Here is a 16,936-nt window from a genome sequence, read left to right on the forward strand (position 1 = left end):
TTTTCGGGTATTGCAAATATTCTGCTCCGGTTCAATGTCCCCCACACTGTCGAGCAGCTCTGTTTGACCGGCAATACGGCGCCCTGAAAATGGTGACGTCACGTGTACGAGCTCTATGCGATGAACTGGTTGCCAGCCAATCACAGGGCACTTGGTAACAGCAACCGTTCATCCACATTTGAGGCTGTCTTCGTTCTCAAATGCTTTCTCGTCCTTCTTTTTGGTCACACATCCTGTGTGTCAAACATGGCGTCGTCGGTGTTAAACGAAGGTTGTCAATGTTGACAAAAAGGAGCGATGAGTATTTATTGCGTCATCACAAATAAACAAAACCAAAGCCACCGTTCACATCAAAGTAATGCATCACTTTACTACAGGAACTGAAATAAAACCTACAATGACCTCAACGAGCTTCTCGTTCTGGAAAGTGGCGGAAGAGGTGATTTTTTGGCCACCGCAGGAAGTGATCGAGTGCAACATTTGTTCTTTCGACTTTAAACTAAACCACTGTTTACAATAGCTCCGATCTGCAATAAACGAAAGCACTGATGGATATTACCCCCTCCCACCTGCCCAAAAAAAGAAAGAAAAGACTGGCATGTACACTGTACCAGCGTGTGAGGATTCAGTTTTGGCCGCTGGCAGCCAAAGAGTTCCAAAGGGACAAAATAAAAATGAGGGGCTTCCTCTTGGCTGAGCGTGACGATTCCTAATTGCCGCCTCCTGACAATATCTTACAAAAGCTATCCAAGCGCCCTTGAAGTTGTGCAGACGAGATAAGCTGCAAGGCAACAGCTGTGGCTTTCCCAAGAATCCACCACCAGCGAAAAGTGAAGAAAGCGCGGCAACGCCTGCGGGCCGACATCAAATGTGTCGGGGGCACCACGCCCCCTCCAGGGCAGCCATGTTGATTCCCCGCAGCCCGTTGAAGTCGTCTTCACCTCCGTTGCCGCAGTCGCTCCCGTCGAAGTTTGACGTGTAATCGCCCGACTCCTGACAGACGAAGGGGACCGCTTTAAAGAACGAGGCTCCTTTTCGGATCTCAGCGGCACGTCACGTCTCGTCGACTCACCGTCCGCAACGTGGGCTCTCTGAACGGCGGGCACACCATCTGGAAGCGGGGGATCGCCACATTGAACACTTCTTTGTTGTCTGAAACAACGAAGAAAATCCACAATTGCATCTTTTATTTAAATCTCTCAGTGGCAATAACTGGAAAGCCTTTTGGTTAAGTAAAACTCATTTACTGGCAGTCCTCCATGTTAAAATCTGAATTCAACAGCCGTCAATGGGATTGAATTGACGTAATTTCCGGCCAATAAACCTCAACTTTTTTCACACGCTTTCAACCCCGCGGTTTATGCGGTGATGCGCCTAATTTGTGCATTTTTTCTAACGGCCGCAATGGGGCACTCGAGCGGGAAAGGTAAGTGTGAGACCAGTGGAATATATGTGCCGAGGAAGTGACTTTTACCACTCCGGCCCTGTTAGCGCTGCGCTAGCATGTTACTGCCGTGTCTCAGTGACTTTTACCGGTATGTTTTTTTTAACCGACCCTGTTAGCTAGCGTTAGCACGGCTGCATTAGCGTTAAAACTCTCTGTGTACCACCTTTATTTGTAAATATCTCATATTTCAATGTGGGTTTCAATGCAGGCACTAGTGGCTTTTACACAGCTGTCTCGTATGTATGTACCAAATGGTATTTCCTTTACAAATGTCCGGGTGAGGCTTATAAGCAGGTGCGCTCTGTAGGAAGGGAATTACGGTAACTAAAACGTGCTCAGTGCAGTGTGAGCAAATTAAATGTCACTAGTCTATGTAGGAGCCTTCCGATGAATTTGTTTTTCGCTTATTTATTCATTTATTCGCTTTCAGTTAACTTTCTTTTGTCACATTGTCATCTCTCTCGGCCTTTCTTTTCATCCCTGTTAAAAATGTTTCATGTTGTCTCTTGCGGATTCGTTTACCGTACTTCAGATCGCCTGTTCGGTGCAATAAAAATCCCCTATAGAGCTAATGCCACTGATCTAAAAAAAAAAAAAAAAAAAAAAGACTGGATTGCTCATTGGCCACCAAAACTGAAGTTGCCATCCGCCATCTTTATACTCCCAAAACAACCATGGCGACCTGTGCAGCGACAGCAATTAACACACTTAACACAGTGCCAGTTTTGTGGCTGTGAGAAAACATTATAGGTAAGATAGGTTTTGTTTACGGTTGTTGTTGTTCACTCTCTGCTTCGCCTTCATGGGCCGACGGTTTTTCGTGAAAAAGCGGTGTAAATATTTTCTTAAACATCATCAGTGGATAAGAAAGAAAAACACATTTTATGTGAATTTTTTCATGAATTTAATAATAGAGAACTCAGCAAATTGAATTTGATTTTCAAAAGCGAGGAAACAACTTTAAATTTTCTGTCTGATATACGACATCGCAGAGACAACAAATGAACAATGCGTTTAGTATATATTTTCCCATTGCAAGTCCTTATTTCCAAAAATATATCTAACTGATTGACTTAAAATGTAATGTTTTGATGACAAAAAAAATTTTTAGTTTTTTTGCTGTTATGATGATAGTGCTTCACAGCGTATTTTGGGAAAAGTTAACATGTCACGGAAATCGGGCCCTAAGTAATATGTAAGGTTTTTTGGTCGTCACGGTGTTCTACGTCTTTCCTTTGCACTTAGCCCTTTTTGGCTTACCAAACCTAATTAAAAATCCTTCATGTTACCAGAATTGAAAAAATGTCAGGCTCACATGACAAGTTTTAATTCTACATCCCAAACTTTGAGAAAAACCCAACCATAATCCAACCCGTAAACCATGTCCTCCACACGCTTTGGGAGTACCAAGATGGCGGCCAACTGGCTTCAATAAATCGACACACCGCTCGATATGTATGCGCTATCCAGTCATTTTTTTAAGGTCACTGGCCAATACTCCCTGACCACACTCTGACAATGTGAGCACCACTGCCAACTACTGTAGCGGATGTGCAATTAGACTTTACTCTAGTGCGGCAAAAAAAGAAGAAGAAAAAAAAGCACGTTCCCCAGGGTCACATGCGCCCCCCCCCCCCCCACGTCATTGCACCGCGCCCCCTCCCCGACTATTTGAAAAGCACTGCAGGAGTGTAAGTGGGCAAAAAAAAAAAAAAAAAATCATATATGGCACCTGACAGCATTAAAAGCCGTGTGAAGATAAAAAATAAAAATCTGTTAGCTGTCACAGAGCGTTTGAGCCGTGTGTGTGTGCGAGGTAGAATAACTTTGCATAAAATCCTTTTATCTTGTTACCGAGTCTGTGGAAGGTGTAGTGTCCCTCCATGTACTCTGATGGCGTGGAGAAGGTCGTGCAGCTGGCATACTCGTGGACTTTTCCTGGCGTCATGACTGGGAACTCTCCTACTTACACACACACACACACACACACACATTGTTGCTGCTCATCCTATGAGAGTCAAGCCCCAGGTGAGTCATGTGATCCAAGCAGCGTACCGACCACGCCGGGCCCTTGCACCTCTTCCACGTTGCCGTCAGAGGTGGTGATTTTCCAGTAGCGGCTGTCGAGCTGGCAGGCCCCCTCGGGCGGCGCGCCGCTCGCCATCTCGATCCTGAAAAGGACATTTTGCTTGATCCCTCACCAGAAGCGGCAGGGAACGAGCAGAAGCCCAAAAAAAAAAAAAAAGACTACCTGATGCGGTAAGTGAAGAAAAAGTGGGGCGGGTGAACGGAGGAAAGCTCGGGCAAGAAGGAAGTCGAAACGGATACGGTGATGTCCCCTGTCGTCGTCACGCAGCTTTTGTCGTGCACGTACCTGTAGGAAGTAACATCAAAATCAATCAAAAGCAAATTTTCCCCGGCCCACTTGAAATCAACTTGGGGGAGAACGTGGCTCCGGTTCTCAGCGGACTGTGAAGCGGCTGGGATGAGAATCAGCGCCTCCAAATCTGAGGCCATGGTCCTCAGTCGGAAAAGGGTGGCGTGCCCTCTCCGGGTCGGGGATGAGATCCTTTCCTGAATGGAGGAGTTCAAGTATCTCGCGGCGTCTTGTTCACGGGTGAGGGAAGAATGGAGAGGGAGATTGACAAATGTATCGGTTCAGCGTCTGCAGGGGAAACTGATTCGGATGCCTCCCGGACGCCTCCCTGGTGAGGTGTTCCGGGCATGTCCCACCGGTAAGAGACCCCGAGGACGACCCGGGACACGCTGGAGAGACTATGTCTCTCGGCTGGCTCGGGAACGCCTCGGGATCCCTCCGGAAGAGCTGGAAGAAGTGGCTGGGGAAAGCGAAGTCTGGGTATCCCTGCTGAAGCTACTCCCCCCCCCCCTTTTTTTTTTTTTTTAAATTCAACAGATCGTGTACCTGAAGATCTGTTCCCGGATGATGGGGTACTCTCCCGTAACCACGTTGTTGACGTAGGTGGTGAACCACTCCAAAAAGGAGGAACCTGAAGACATACGCGCTAGTTTCCATTTTCCCCAAATTGCACGTCAACACGACCGTACGCACAACACAAAAGCCACCTGTGATGAACATGTCGACGGCTGCGGGATCCTGCGCCGTCTGATCCTGGAAGAGAGGAAGGCGACGGTCACACAAGCAGCAGTGAGGAAACTGGCTAAATCGGGCTTGATTTTGCCATCAAGTGTACAAACGGGGCAGGGGTAGAAGCTCTCGAACATGCGGCGCCCTTCCGTGTGCTCCAGGGCCATGTACTGGCTGAGGCCCGTGTGGAAGCAGAAGGTGAGCGGGAGGCAGTATCTCATCCCCTTCCTGTGCTGGAAACCTCCCGCCGCTGTCTCCACATCCAGCAGAACCTCTGAGCGGTAGTGGTTGGAAAGCGACATGCTCCCCATCAACCTGACGCACGTACACACGCAAACTGTACGTCAATATTAGTGATAGAAATAGTTGTGGGGGTTTTTCTCAAGGGCCAATCCCGACTGTCAAGTAGAACCAGTGACCGAAAATTGGAGCAGATATTAGTTTTGCGATACAAAAACAAATATTGGCATCAAAATTTGAAATAATAAAAACTCCAAAAATTCATTCAAACCCATTTAACCAAGTTTATTAAGCAGCTTTTCAAATTTGCAACACTAGGTCTTTTATCTTGGAAAATTCCCTAATTTTCGGCCTATAAACCGCAACTTTTTTCACATGCTTTCAACCCTGCGGTTTATGGGGTGATGCAGATAATTTGCGCATTTTTTCTAACGGCCGCAAGGTGGCACTCTAACGGAAAAGGTAAGAGTGAGAGCGGTGGAATGTATGTGCCGAGGAAGTGACTTTTACCGGTCCGGCCCTGTTAGCGCTGTGCTAGTATGTTACTGCCGTGTCTCAGTGATTTTTAACAGTACGTTTTTTTTTTAACCGGCCCTGTTAGCACAGCGCTAATGCTAGCATTACCGTTAGCGCGGCGGCACTAGCGTTATACTCTCTGTGTACAGTTTTTCTTTGTAAATATCTCGTGTCTCAATGTGGGTTTCAATGTGGGCACTGGCAGCTTTTGGACAGCTGCAGCGTATATATGTACCAAATGGTATTTCCTTTACAAATATATTGGGTGAGACTTGTAACCACGTGCGCTCTGTAGGCCAGGAGTTATGGTAATACATCTGTCTTACAACGTTAAATGAAAACAAAAAAATGGGCTGATAAACTATCACTAGTAAATATACGTCAGTATTAGACATATACACAGACACACACACACACAGACGCACAGGGACACATGGAGACATGTAGGGACACACATATGGAGATAAACGCAAAGGGAACATACACGGACATGACAACACAAAAGTGGACAAACACGTACACAGTGGGGGCGAGACCGGGACAAAGGAACAGGCCCGAATGACCGTACTGACCCTGGTATCACCAGCATCTGGCCGTTGTGTATGCGGTACGAGCACCGATAGTCGTCCGGAAGGCGACAGCCGATCTGAGCCTCGATGTTGCTCAACTCTGCCTCCGTGGCACCTTCTAGAAAACCCAAACGACACGGGAACTATGTGAGCAAACAAAAAAAATGCACATTAAAAATCACAAGCCGGAAATCTAAACTACAGCAAAGGCATCGACAAGCAAGTATGGTCTAAATCACAGGTGTCAAACTCAAGGGCTGGGGGCCAGATCCGGCCCGCCGCATGATTTTATGTGGCCCTCGGAGGCAAATCATGTGCATCAACTTCCATGATCTTTTTGTTCTGAACCGTACCAAAATTTCAAATTGTCCTATCATGAATGATAACACTGAGATATTACAAGCATTTTTGTGTTACTAAACAACAATAGTTGGAAAAACCCATTGCCCTTGATTTCTGATTCCAAAACTAGTTCATAAATTTTATGTTTAAGTATGATGAGACGGTTAAAGATTTTTATCGTTTCACATCCATAATGGCCCTCTAAGGGAAATCGTAACTAGAATGTGGCCCGCGACAAAAATTAGTTTGACACCCCTGGTCTAAACGCTACACTGGAAGTGGGAAGTTTTGCTTGACGTAGCCAAACACGCGGCACGTCCCCGAGAGGCTGCGAAGCCACCAAAGCGTTTCGCGACGTCACCTTTAAGCGACACGATCATGCGTGGACATCTCTGCCGCAGGAAGCTCGTCAGCTGTTCCCATGCTCTCTTCAACAGTGGGTAGTAGTGGATGTAGCGTCCCAGGTCAGCGTAGTACTCCCTGAAGACGTTGTACCAGGACCGCCCGCTCTGCAGCCGCTCATCACTCAACATCGATGCAAGTTTAAACAATAAACTACTGCAAATACACACCAATCTAAACAACCAAACAGACGGGTGCTTTATCTGATTAGATAACCTAATTATTCATTATTAATTAATTATTCCAATGGAAGTTGATACAAATCAAAGGACCTCTTTAATGGTCTGTCCATTGGTACCTATGCCATACTGTGGTTCTGGACTTGAAAGGGGAAATCCAGTGCTTGCATTAACAATGTATCCAATAGGTCAAGTAATATGTACCCTATTTTGACAATGTGATGTTAAATCATCTCTCCGCCCAAAAAACATCTTAATATTCAACATTAATTACAGGCACAGGTTCAAATCTGTATGAAAGTATTCCCCCATCAAACGATAATGCTATTTCGTCACCAGATGAGGATAAATTCGAGAATTCAGCGCTGGCCATAAATGGTGTCCCACGTAACCGAGCGTTTGGAACGGCACGTAACACGTCACATACGCCCACGTACATCATATCACTCGCAAAAATGGCAGCATCCCTGAAAATTTGTAATTGTCGACAAAAATCTTCTCAAAACACAATTAAATGAGAGAGGATTTGGCATCACATTGTCAAAATAGGGTACATATTACATGACCTTTTGGATACACTGTTCATGCAAAGCACTGGATTTCTCCTTTAAAGCCCCACTGACACGAAAAGCGTGATTTTTAGTATATTTTTTTTCAATTTAAAAAAAAATGCTTCGCGCATGGATGACCCGCTCTCCGCTCAAATTTATTTTTTCAGATAGACATTGACGTGAATAATGTTACATGTATTTTTCATTACAATATGTATTTTAGAATGTTTATAGGCATGACAGTGGGGCTTTAAAACAATATCTACAAACCAAAAAAAGTCCCCCCAAATCAGACTCAGCAGTAGTTTAAGGCTTGTTTTCAGATTTGATTTTCAGCCAGATTTTGGCTCACCTACATTTAGATCGAAAACTGCTTGAGGCTGCTAACGTTAGTGATGGAAGAGAACCACATATTCTAACGCTAGTGTGTTTTTGCCGGATTCATAAGCAAGCCGCCAGCATACTGTAATTGTCACACATATTCATAGCTAACTGTTTTTGTTAGACAATAGCAAAATAGTGACGACAGATACATTTGAGTAGGCTTGTTTTGTTCAAATGGATCACGGTAATAATTGCAAGGAAGGGCAACTTAATTGCTGGAGGAGACCAGAATTTTTCCATCAGTGCTACCAGTGGACTACACAGATGAATTAACAAAAAAAAACAAAACATCATTTTAAAGATGGACGGAATATTTGCATGTCTGCTTTTTTGTGAACCATTGTACATCACAGTACAGTCTTCTTCTTTTCCTTTCGGCTTGTCCCGTTAGGGGTCGCCACAGCGTGTCATATTTGTTTGGCAGTTTTACGTGCTCAAATGTACATGTGTAAAAGATCCACTATTGAACAAAATAAGACTTTGACGCAAACAACCAAATGCTGTGACATTACGTCCCCAAACCCTTTTTTTTTTTTTTTTTTTTTTTTTAAAGAGAATTTGATTTCGGGAAACAAAGCCCATCCAGAGATGGAGTAAAATAACTTAATGGGAGTAAAAGTGTTTCAAACCTTGTTTGGTGCCAGGAGAAATAAACCAATTAACCAAGAAGGGGTGGAAAAAAAAAAAGCGTGTTTAAAATGTCATCAGAGTTTGCGTTGTTGTTGCATGTTTAAAAAAAAAAACATCTCTTCAAATCAGATTTTTATGAATAGATTAATCGCACAGCACTACAGGAAAGAGTAACTTACTCTGTGGTCAGCCAGTGTTTGAAGCACAGCGACCGCCACAGCGGATTGTGTTTGGACAACTCATTCAGCCTCCTGTTAGTGGAACTCACTCTGTAGACCAGACAAAACACAAAGACATTCATTATGAATACAGGGGTGCCTCTTCTTAAGAAATTAATCCATTCCCGAAGTCATTTTGTAACGTGAAACTTTCATAAGTAAAAGCGCATTTTACATGTAAATAGCGTAATCCGTTCCAAGCTCCCCGAACCAGGGCCACGACCCGCGAAAATATAAAAGACCAGTGCAGTGATGACCAAAATGTTGTCTAAACATAAGAGTTTGACTTTACACTGATCTAAATAGCCTGATCGCTATAATAAGCAAGTTATCATAATTGGCTGATCGGCTTTAATGTCATAATTTGCCAATCCGATCCGTCACCGCAAGAGACATTTACTCCACGTCATTGTTGTGTACTGTATATTCAAAACCAAAAGCTCGTTGATTTTTTGCTTTGTTGCCTCTATTTTGACATAGTGGTGTAAATATCAGAGGTTACTGATTGGGCAGTTATTTAAAAAAAAAAAAAAAGCATGTGACAGTGATGCTCAGACAACACATGATGCCTGGATCCGACTACGAGGCAAATTTGCTATTTCACAATTGCAAGATTGTCAGACTACCACAATAACATCTTTGATTCCGATACCGGCGCATCCCATTTTTTACGATAAATGGGCTTCATCTTGTCAAGTGAAATGTCACTGGATACACTCATTACCATGCCGACGAGAACAAGAACGGAGCGCACCGGCCGTTTCTAAGAAAAAAAACGAGGGGAAAACGTATGCTGAAGAGAGGAGTTGAGGTATGTTCACACACTTTTAACATGATACACTTTGCGAGCAGGCAACAAAATGTTATGTAGCCTGGCAAGCTAGTACTAGCACTCACGGTTGTAATTTAATTATACTAAGTTAGTACCCATTAGTTATGTCATGTTGTAATGGTGGTTTGACATGACTTAATACAATAAATATGACTGCAGCTTTGATTTCCAACCTTTATGGAGCCAAGGCACAGATGTTACAACTGAAAAATGTCACAAGAGTGGATACCTTAATTACTGTATATACTGTACTTTCTGACAACGAATAGAAGACTATTCATTTGTTCTGTCTGTCACTGGCATAAATAGATGAACAAAGATATATTATCCATCCATCCATTTTTTCCGCTTATCCTCACGAGGGTCGCGGGAAATGTTGGAGCATATCTCAGCTGTCAAACGGGCAGTAGGAAGGGTACACCCTGAACTGGTCGCCAGCCAATCGCAGGGCACATAGAGACAAACAGCCGCACTCGCATGCACACCTCGGGGAAATTTAAGAATGTCCAATTAACGTTACATGTGCCCGGAGAAATACCCACGCAGGCACGGGGAGAACATGCAAACTCCACACAGGCGGGGCCGGGATCGAACCCGGGTCCTCAGAACGTTACCAGCTGATCCACCGTGCCGCCCCAGGATATATTATTTATTGTAAATATCTATTTTTGAACAATGAGGTACACAAGTACATACATTACAGACGCATTTCACCATCTCGTTATCAGATTGGTGATCGGTTATCCTTTTTTTATACTTTAAAGCCTACAAGTAAGAGTGCCAATACAGATGTGGGAATAGTAGCCAAATATTGTACTCAAGTAAGAGTACTGTTACTTGACAATAATGTGACTACAACGATTTCTATCCTTTTTTTCCTTATCCTACCACAATTTGTCCCTCCAGTTTCCTTTCCTGGATGCCGTACTTATCCATTACTTCTTCATCATTTGCCTCAATCACAACCCTCCCTATGTTTGGGATGCTCAAAACAATGTATTCTAGCATTTTCCAGGATTTCTCTGTCACCACGAGGTCACATCCCTACCTCTGTGGTTAAGAGCCATTAATCGTCTTAGAGAGATCACCCTCAGTTTGAACTTTCAGCCTCATCACTTGATCCGATACTCTTTTCGCCTCCGAGACACGCTTTGCTACTTCAAGCAGGAGGAAAAGGAGCGAAAAAATGACGAACATTATTTCCACAAATATCTACTTCTACTTCTTAAGTGCGTAGTGACAGCACTTTTGTAACTGGTTGTCTAAAATTATGACACCCATGCTCGCCGTTGCTTCTCAGTAACTTCACGACAGTCGACATTTTTGTGTCCTGTTTCTTGTGATAACACACACGTATTATACCGATCGAGTGCTGTCGGTGTTTGTTTACACTCCATTGGCAAAACGCTAACTGTTGTTGTTGTTGTTGTTAGCTCATCTGACCACTTTACTTTCTACTTGTCTCCGACGGGCAAAAGTCGCTACCGCTCGTAGACGCGGTGACTGGAGGAACGGGTTGAGTGTCACATACTCACTGGATCAAATCTCCAAAGTCAAGGAAGGACAATATGTGCAGCAGCGGGTCGGAAGGGAGCAGCTCCATCCGAAACTCGGTCGCCATTGTTGGTCATCTAACTCTTCTTCGCTTCAGTGTCAGCGTCCACGGCTAGCAAACGAGTTTAAGGAACGCTATCGCCTCCAACTGGACGACAGAAACACCTACAAAAACAACACGACTACACAAATTCCAACATACTCGCAGTCCTAAAGACAGTGTAGCGTTGTTTGCTTCTTTAGTCCAAAATGTGACAAAATACTCACACTTAAGTAGAGGTACAGATACATGAATACTAAAAAAAAAGTCGTTAAAAAAGTACGAAACTGAAAGTAGAAAAGTATAAAAGTGCAAAAAGAAAAATGAGGCTTTCTAATGAAAATAAACACCTCTTCTCAAAATAGCCCCCAAATGAACTTACACAGTACTTAACAGAGAAGAAAAAATAATCAGATCACTTGTTAAATGTTTCTTTCAACCAAGCACTTGCTTGCGTTGGCTCCACTTTTATGTAATTTGTTCCAATAGTTTTGCTTTCAACAGTAAACGGAGTAAGGTAGCAAAAAAAAAAAAAAAAAAAAAAAACAACGAAAAAAAAGCACCTTAAGTATTTCATGTTGCATGTTTTTCTTTCAACCTAAGCGCTGGTTAGCAGTAGCTTGACTGATTTCATAGCTTTGCTAATTCTGCAAACTGGGTGACAAAAGGAGCAAAATTGGCTCCTGATAACAGAAAAATGACACCTACATTTACCTCAAGTAAACCAAAAAAGAACATAACAAATCACATCTATGGCCATGAGTTTTGGATAAACCCCAAGACGTATGTTCGTGGTATGTAATACCAGAACTCACGTCTGCTGCCTGTGAGGCTAATTCAGCATTTCGTCAGGCTCCCTGATATGATAAATCCTAAACATTGAATAGATTCCTTTCTCATCTTGGGTCTTGTAGTCATAAAGCGTATGCTCACGCTGTGAGATGGAGTCATTTTGAATGTGCTATCATCCTGAATTTTGCTCTCAGTATGTTCTTCCCTCTGTCAATATTTGCTTTTACGTGTACTGATGTGAAACTTGAGATAAAGTTGATAAGGTTCATGACAGACTAGAGAGACCTCCAACTATAACGCATCTTTTTGCCTAGTTCTATGAATTGACACGAAGATCACCGGGCGGCTTGATGGAAAATGTAAGATGAGAAGAGAACTGATTCTATACATATACCATATATCATATCCAGTCCATATCCAAATAAATTACAATATCCAGATCATCAATTGGTATGTAGAGAATTACATTACAACCAGTCACCACCACATGTACATGGAACACATGTACACAATCAGATAATACATACAGTTCATATTTATATTACACCAGCCATATACAGTCGCACTGGATGATTTAGAGTAAAAAAGTGTGCCTCACCATGCTGAATTATACTTTGACCTTACAGTCAATATTCCCGCCCACCAGATGACGCGAGGGTCTACAAAGAGATTTAACTGGAATCTATCCGATTTGGTTTGGAGATTCTGCTTGGAGATAAAGATAATGGTGGGACCATTTGCCGTTCTCCTTCTGTTCCTGCTCCACGGCTGTCTGACAGAACATGGTAACTGATCCTTGTACTTTATTTGGCACTAGTAGTGAAGTGAAAATGGTTGCGGTTTTAGAACATCAGGTAGATTTCATGAACCCTCACTGAAAACCAGGTGGTCAAAGTAGCGAGAACATTTTCCGGAGGAACCCCACTTTGTGTATGAAAAGGCACATTTATCATTTGTTTTTTGTGTAGTTTTTCTTCAGAGCCAGCAGGCCTCAGAGGTTCTGCTCCGAATGCGACGAGCCAACCAGCTGTTTGAGGAGGTGAAACCAGGTAAGCGACCTGCACCCCAAGGTGAACGAACCGGACCCAGATGACATGGATCAGAGTTTGAATGTTGTACTCAGGGAACCTGGAGAGAGAATGCGTGGAGGAAATCTGTGACCACGAAGAGGCCCGAGAGGTCTTCGAACAGACTGACAAAACTGTACGAATGCACTCATTCTGACTTAGCGACTGTGAGAACTACGTAGAGTTTCACTACAAAGTGTCATTTCTTTTCAGGAAGACTTCTGGCAGAAATATCTGGGTGAGTGCACTATCATTAAGCTCCTGATATAGAAGGTTTGCACTATTTTCGCAAAAACACCAGGAAGAAGAAGCTACTGAAGCTGCAGTTTCTGGTTACGTTCAATTCTGGTTCTTTGACTCGTCGAGAAGTTTAATCAAACACGAACAAAGTCCAGGGCAGCTGAATGCACACAAGTACACAAACTGTGCAAATCTGTCGCACTACAGATTGCAAAGGGACAACACTGGTACGGACGCAGGACAACATCAACTTGGTCCAAGATTGTATAAAAGGTAAAAGCGGAAACAGGGAAGGGCAGTTAATCGGATCGAAATATCATTACTTCACTCTGTGTGTGTGTATTTTTTTATTTTGTCCTCAGGTACCTGTATTTCCAATAAAGGTCTCAACTACGAGGGAAACATCCACATAACAAAATCCGGTCGGCTCTGTCAAAAATGGAGTCACGGCTTCCCGCACCCCATATTGAGGTTTCAGCTCCATTTAGAAAGCCACAACACACGTGAGCTTGGTTTTTACTCGTGTTTCAATAAACCCTGTCTTTCTGCAGGGAGTTTAACGCTTCGGAACCAGGCAGCATCCTAAAGGAGAACTACTGTCGGAATCCAGATGGTCGAGACGAAGGACCCTGGTGTTTCACTCAGGACCCAACGGTTCCAAAGGAGGCCTGCAGGGTTCCAATATGTGGCAAGTCTTGTTGACTGTAGTCATCATGACTTGATCATGATAACTTTGTTAACTTTTAGCTACTTGATACCAAAACACAGAGACATTTGGATTTTCATGCTATTACCAACCAAAGGTGCTACTGCATCTATTGTTGTTCCTTCAAAGGGGAACGTTTTGTTCCACCCACGCCGGCCCCTGTACCAAAAAGGACGGGTGAGTGTTTAATAGATAATGGAGTAGAGTACACTGGCGACCTGGCTGTCACCCTGGGGGGCCACACTTGCCTGCAATGGTCCCTGCCGGAAGTCAAGAAGATGAGCCAGGGAAAGGAGTTTTTACCTGAAGTCATTCTTGAGGGCAACAAATGTCGGAACCCGGATGACGACCCAGAGGGCCCGTGGTGCTATGTGCAGCGATCTGAGAATGTGACGGTGGATTACTGCAACCTCCAGCTGTGTGGTAAATATGATATCAGTGGGACCACTTCGCCCGGTACAGAACGCCAATGGGGGCTCTGACCCATGTGCCTTTTCACATGCAGAAGACCAACTGATTGATTACGAGCAGCCTGCAGAGTCGGACGGCCGCGAGCGGTCTGTCCACGCGCCAGCCAGAAAGGCGTTTTTTAACCCTCGCAGCTTTGGACAAGGGGAGACTGGTAAAACCTTACCATTTCGATTAGATAGCCGTAACATGAGCGAGCACACTGAAGTTGGTCTCGTATCTGGTGGAAAAAATTGATGCTCCTGAGCTGGCTGCGTTGCAGTGTGTGGAGAGCGGCCCTTGTTTGAAAAGGTGAACAAGGAGGACGTCAACGAGAAGGAGCTGGTGGAGTCGTATCGACAACAGCGCATCGTCGGGGGCACCGACGCCGAGGTGGCCTCTGCGCCATGGTAAACAGACTTGAACCACCACAGAAACTTGAGTTCGTTATTGTCACAAGCTGTTGCCTACATCACCAAAAAAGGCTTGATGTAGTCAGTGATGGAAAGTAAAGTATGAGTATTGTACTTCTTTACTGTTTGTACGTAGCTTTCTTTTTTTATGAAGGCAAAAATGTATCCTTGTCCAACAGGCAGGTGATGCTGTACAAACGAAGTCCTCAAGAGTTACTGTGCGGCGCCAGCCTCATCAGCGACCAGTGGATCCTCACAGCCGCCCACTGCATCCTGTATCCACCCTGGAACAAGAACTTCACCACCAAGGACATCTTGGTGCGCCTGGGAAAACACAACAGGGCCAAGTGAGACAAAGCCTTCCCACGCCACCACGAGCAACGGCGGGCAGACGCGTTGGCAATGCTGTTAGTGGGTTTCCTGCTTTTCCAGGTTTGAACACAACATTGAGAAGATCGTGGCGATTGACAAAATCATCGTCCACCCAAAGTACGACTGGAAGGTGAATCTGAACAGAGACATCGCGCTGCTCCACATGCGCCGGCCGATTGTCTTCACTGACCGGATCCACCCCGTCTGCCTCCCTAGTAAGAAGGTGGCCAAAATGTAAGCCCACACGCCAAAGTAGTTTATCAGCCTCTTTTTCTTCCCATGAGAGAAGACCGTGGGGTATTTTTGAAGGCGTAACGGTCAATCCAAAATGCAACAACAACAACAACAAAAAAACACCAAAAATTAGGGCTCTGGGGACAAAGTAAGATCCAGCAGGCCCTCGCCATGCCATACTGTTCTCTATACAGGATACATAATGTGTTTTAGAATAGTTAAATATGTTTATACATATCTATGGATGCAGCACACTGAAAACTCTAAATTGAAATGTGAGCGTGAACGGTCACTTGTTGATATGCAGCAATTCAGGGCGTACTCCGCCTCGCGTCCAGTCACCCGGGAAAGGCTCCAGCACGTCCAGGAGCCCAGTGTGGATAAGCAGCAAGGAAAATGGATGGATGTACCTAGTTTGCAGGGACATTTCTAACAGCCTCTTAAATATCAACTTCTTTGACTTGATTTATTATAACTACAGCGGCCCCGGAAATCACCTTCCTTGACAACTGCACCACATTGTTTGTAATTCAATAAAATTTAATATTCCCAATAAGAATACTGGGAGCCATGATTTTTCCATTGCAGCATGTGAGGATGATCGGCAAGTGTGCGGGCGTGAGTCACTGTCTGCAATCTGTCCGTAATTGTCTAGTTCAGCCCGTGTTTGCCCGACTCACTCAGTATGCGATGCAGCTTAAGCTCATATATAAATTTGCGATGTTTTCATAACCATATTTTACGGTCATGACAAAATAATGGACTTTTGACTGACGGATTGTCGACAGGTTAATGAATGCAGGATTCAAAGGACGAGTGACTGGCTGGGGAAACTTAAAGGAAGTCTGGGGGCCGTCTTCGAGAGCCTTACCTACAGTTCTTCAGCAAATCCATCTCCCTATCGCGGATCAGAGCACCTGCAGGAGCTCCACCTCCGTCAAGATCACCGACAACATGTTCTGCGCCGGTACTATTTGTTTGTTCCACTCCAGTTAATTATTATTTTTTTTTTTTGCATCCTCGCGGCCAGAAGGCATCCGTGATGATCCTGATCCCTTTTTAGGATATAAACCTGAAGACACAGAGCGAGGTGACGCCTGCGAGGGAGACAGTGGTGGACCATTTGTGATGAAGGTAAATGGGACACACCATCATCATCATCATCATCGATCAAGTCTATCCAGCCTGGTTTGAAAGTGATCTTGTTGTTGCAGCATCCAGCGGAGAACCGCTGGTACCAGATTGGCATCGTGTCGTGGGGTGAAGGCTGCGACCGGGACGGGAAGTACGGCTTCTTCACCCATGTTTTCAGGATGAGCAGGTGGATGAAGAAAGTCATTGCAAACTCTGACGAGGAATAGATTGTAAAGCGAATAAAGTTAGTCCCATTTAGAACTGTCATTGATTGATAGGACACAACGACCAAAGACAATCATCTGCAATTGCAATAAAATGTGCCTTTCAGTGAAAATATCACTGAAAACCGGAAGGTATGAAAGACATTTCAGACTTGCTGATAGCAACTCTACAGGAGGCTGGGGTGGGGGGTGGGGTTCAGTACTTTGGGATCACTTTTTACCAACGGAAATCCAATCATCCGAGTGGGGAGGGGAAATTGAATTTTTGCAGTTGTTAAAAAAGTTCTGGTCATACGT

At 44.3% G+C, this 16,936-nt stretch overlaps 2 protein-coding genes across 5 annotated transcripts; one reads left to right on the forward strand and one right to left on the reverse strand.

Annotated features, from left to right (window-relative positions):
- Window positions 1-281: 281 nt before the first annotated feature.
- On the reverse strand, window positions 282-11,111 carry fbxo3 (F-box protein 3). 4 transcript variants are annotated; one of them, XM_061837932.1, is made up of 12 exons: window positions 10,952-11,111; window positions 8,546-8,635; window positions 6,582-6,745; window positions 5,882-5,996; window positions 4,664-4,868; window positions 4,532-4,577; window positions 4,371-4,455; window positions 3,699-3,821; window positions 3,503-3,618; window positions 3,302-3,409; window positions 1,073-1,152; window positions 282-993 (listed from the first exon to the last, which is right to left on the reverse strand). In XM_061837932.1, exons 1-12 carry the CDS (start codon window positions 11,035-11,037, stop codon window positions 865-867), a joined length of 1,347 nt encoding a protein of 448 aa, XP_061693916.1. In that variant the 5' UTR covers window positions 11,038-11,111; the 3' UTR covers window positions 282-864. The 4 variants fall into 4 exon arrangements, with proteins under 4 accessions (XP_061693916.1, XP_061693924.1, XP_061693909.1 ...); XM_061837940.1 differs by having other exon boundaries at window positions 1,073-1,111; window positions 6,582-6,796; XM_061837925.1 differs by having other exon boundaries at window positions 6,582-6,796.
- A 1,415-nt stretch (window positions 11,112-12,526) lies between these two features.
- On the forward strand, window positions 12,527-16,883 carry f2 (coagulation factor II (thrombin)). Its single transcript, XM_061837988.1, has 15 exons — window positions 12,527-12,587; window positions 12,771-12,851; window positions 12,926-13,005; window positions 13,083-13,107; window positions 13,317-13,382; window positions 13,472-13,580; window positions 13,661-13,797; window positions 13,945-14,238; window positions 14,321-14,437; window positions 14,546-14,672; window positions 14,855-15,022; window positions 15,108-15,281; window positions 16,070-16,248; window positions 16,345-16,415; window positions 16,496-16,883. Exons 1-15 carry the CDS (start codon window positions 12,527-12,529, stop codon window positions 16,640-16,642), a joined length of 1,836 nt encoding a protein of 611 aa, XP_061693972.1. The 3' UTR covers window positions 16,643-16,883.
- The last annotated feature ends 53 nt before the right edge of the window (window positions 16,884-16,936 follow it).

The sequence above is a fragment of the Syngnathoides biaculeatus genome, chromosome 2 (assembly GCF_019802595.1).
Source record: "Syngnathoides biaculeatus isolate LvHL_M chromosome 2, ASM1980259v1, whole genome shotgun sequence".
In the NCBI taxonomy this organism is placed as follows: Eukaryota; Metazoa; Chordata; class Actinopteri; order Syngnathiformes; family Syngnathidae; genus Syngnathoides; species Syngnathoides biaculeatus.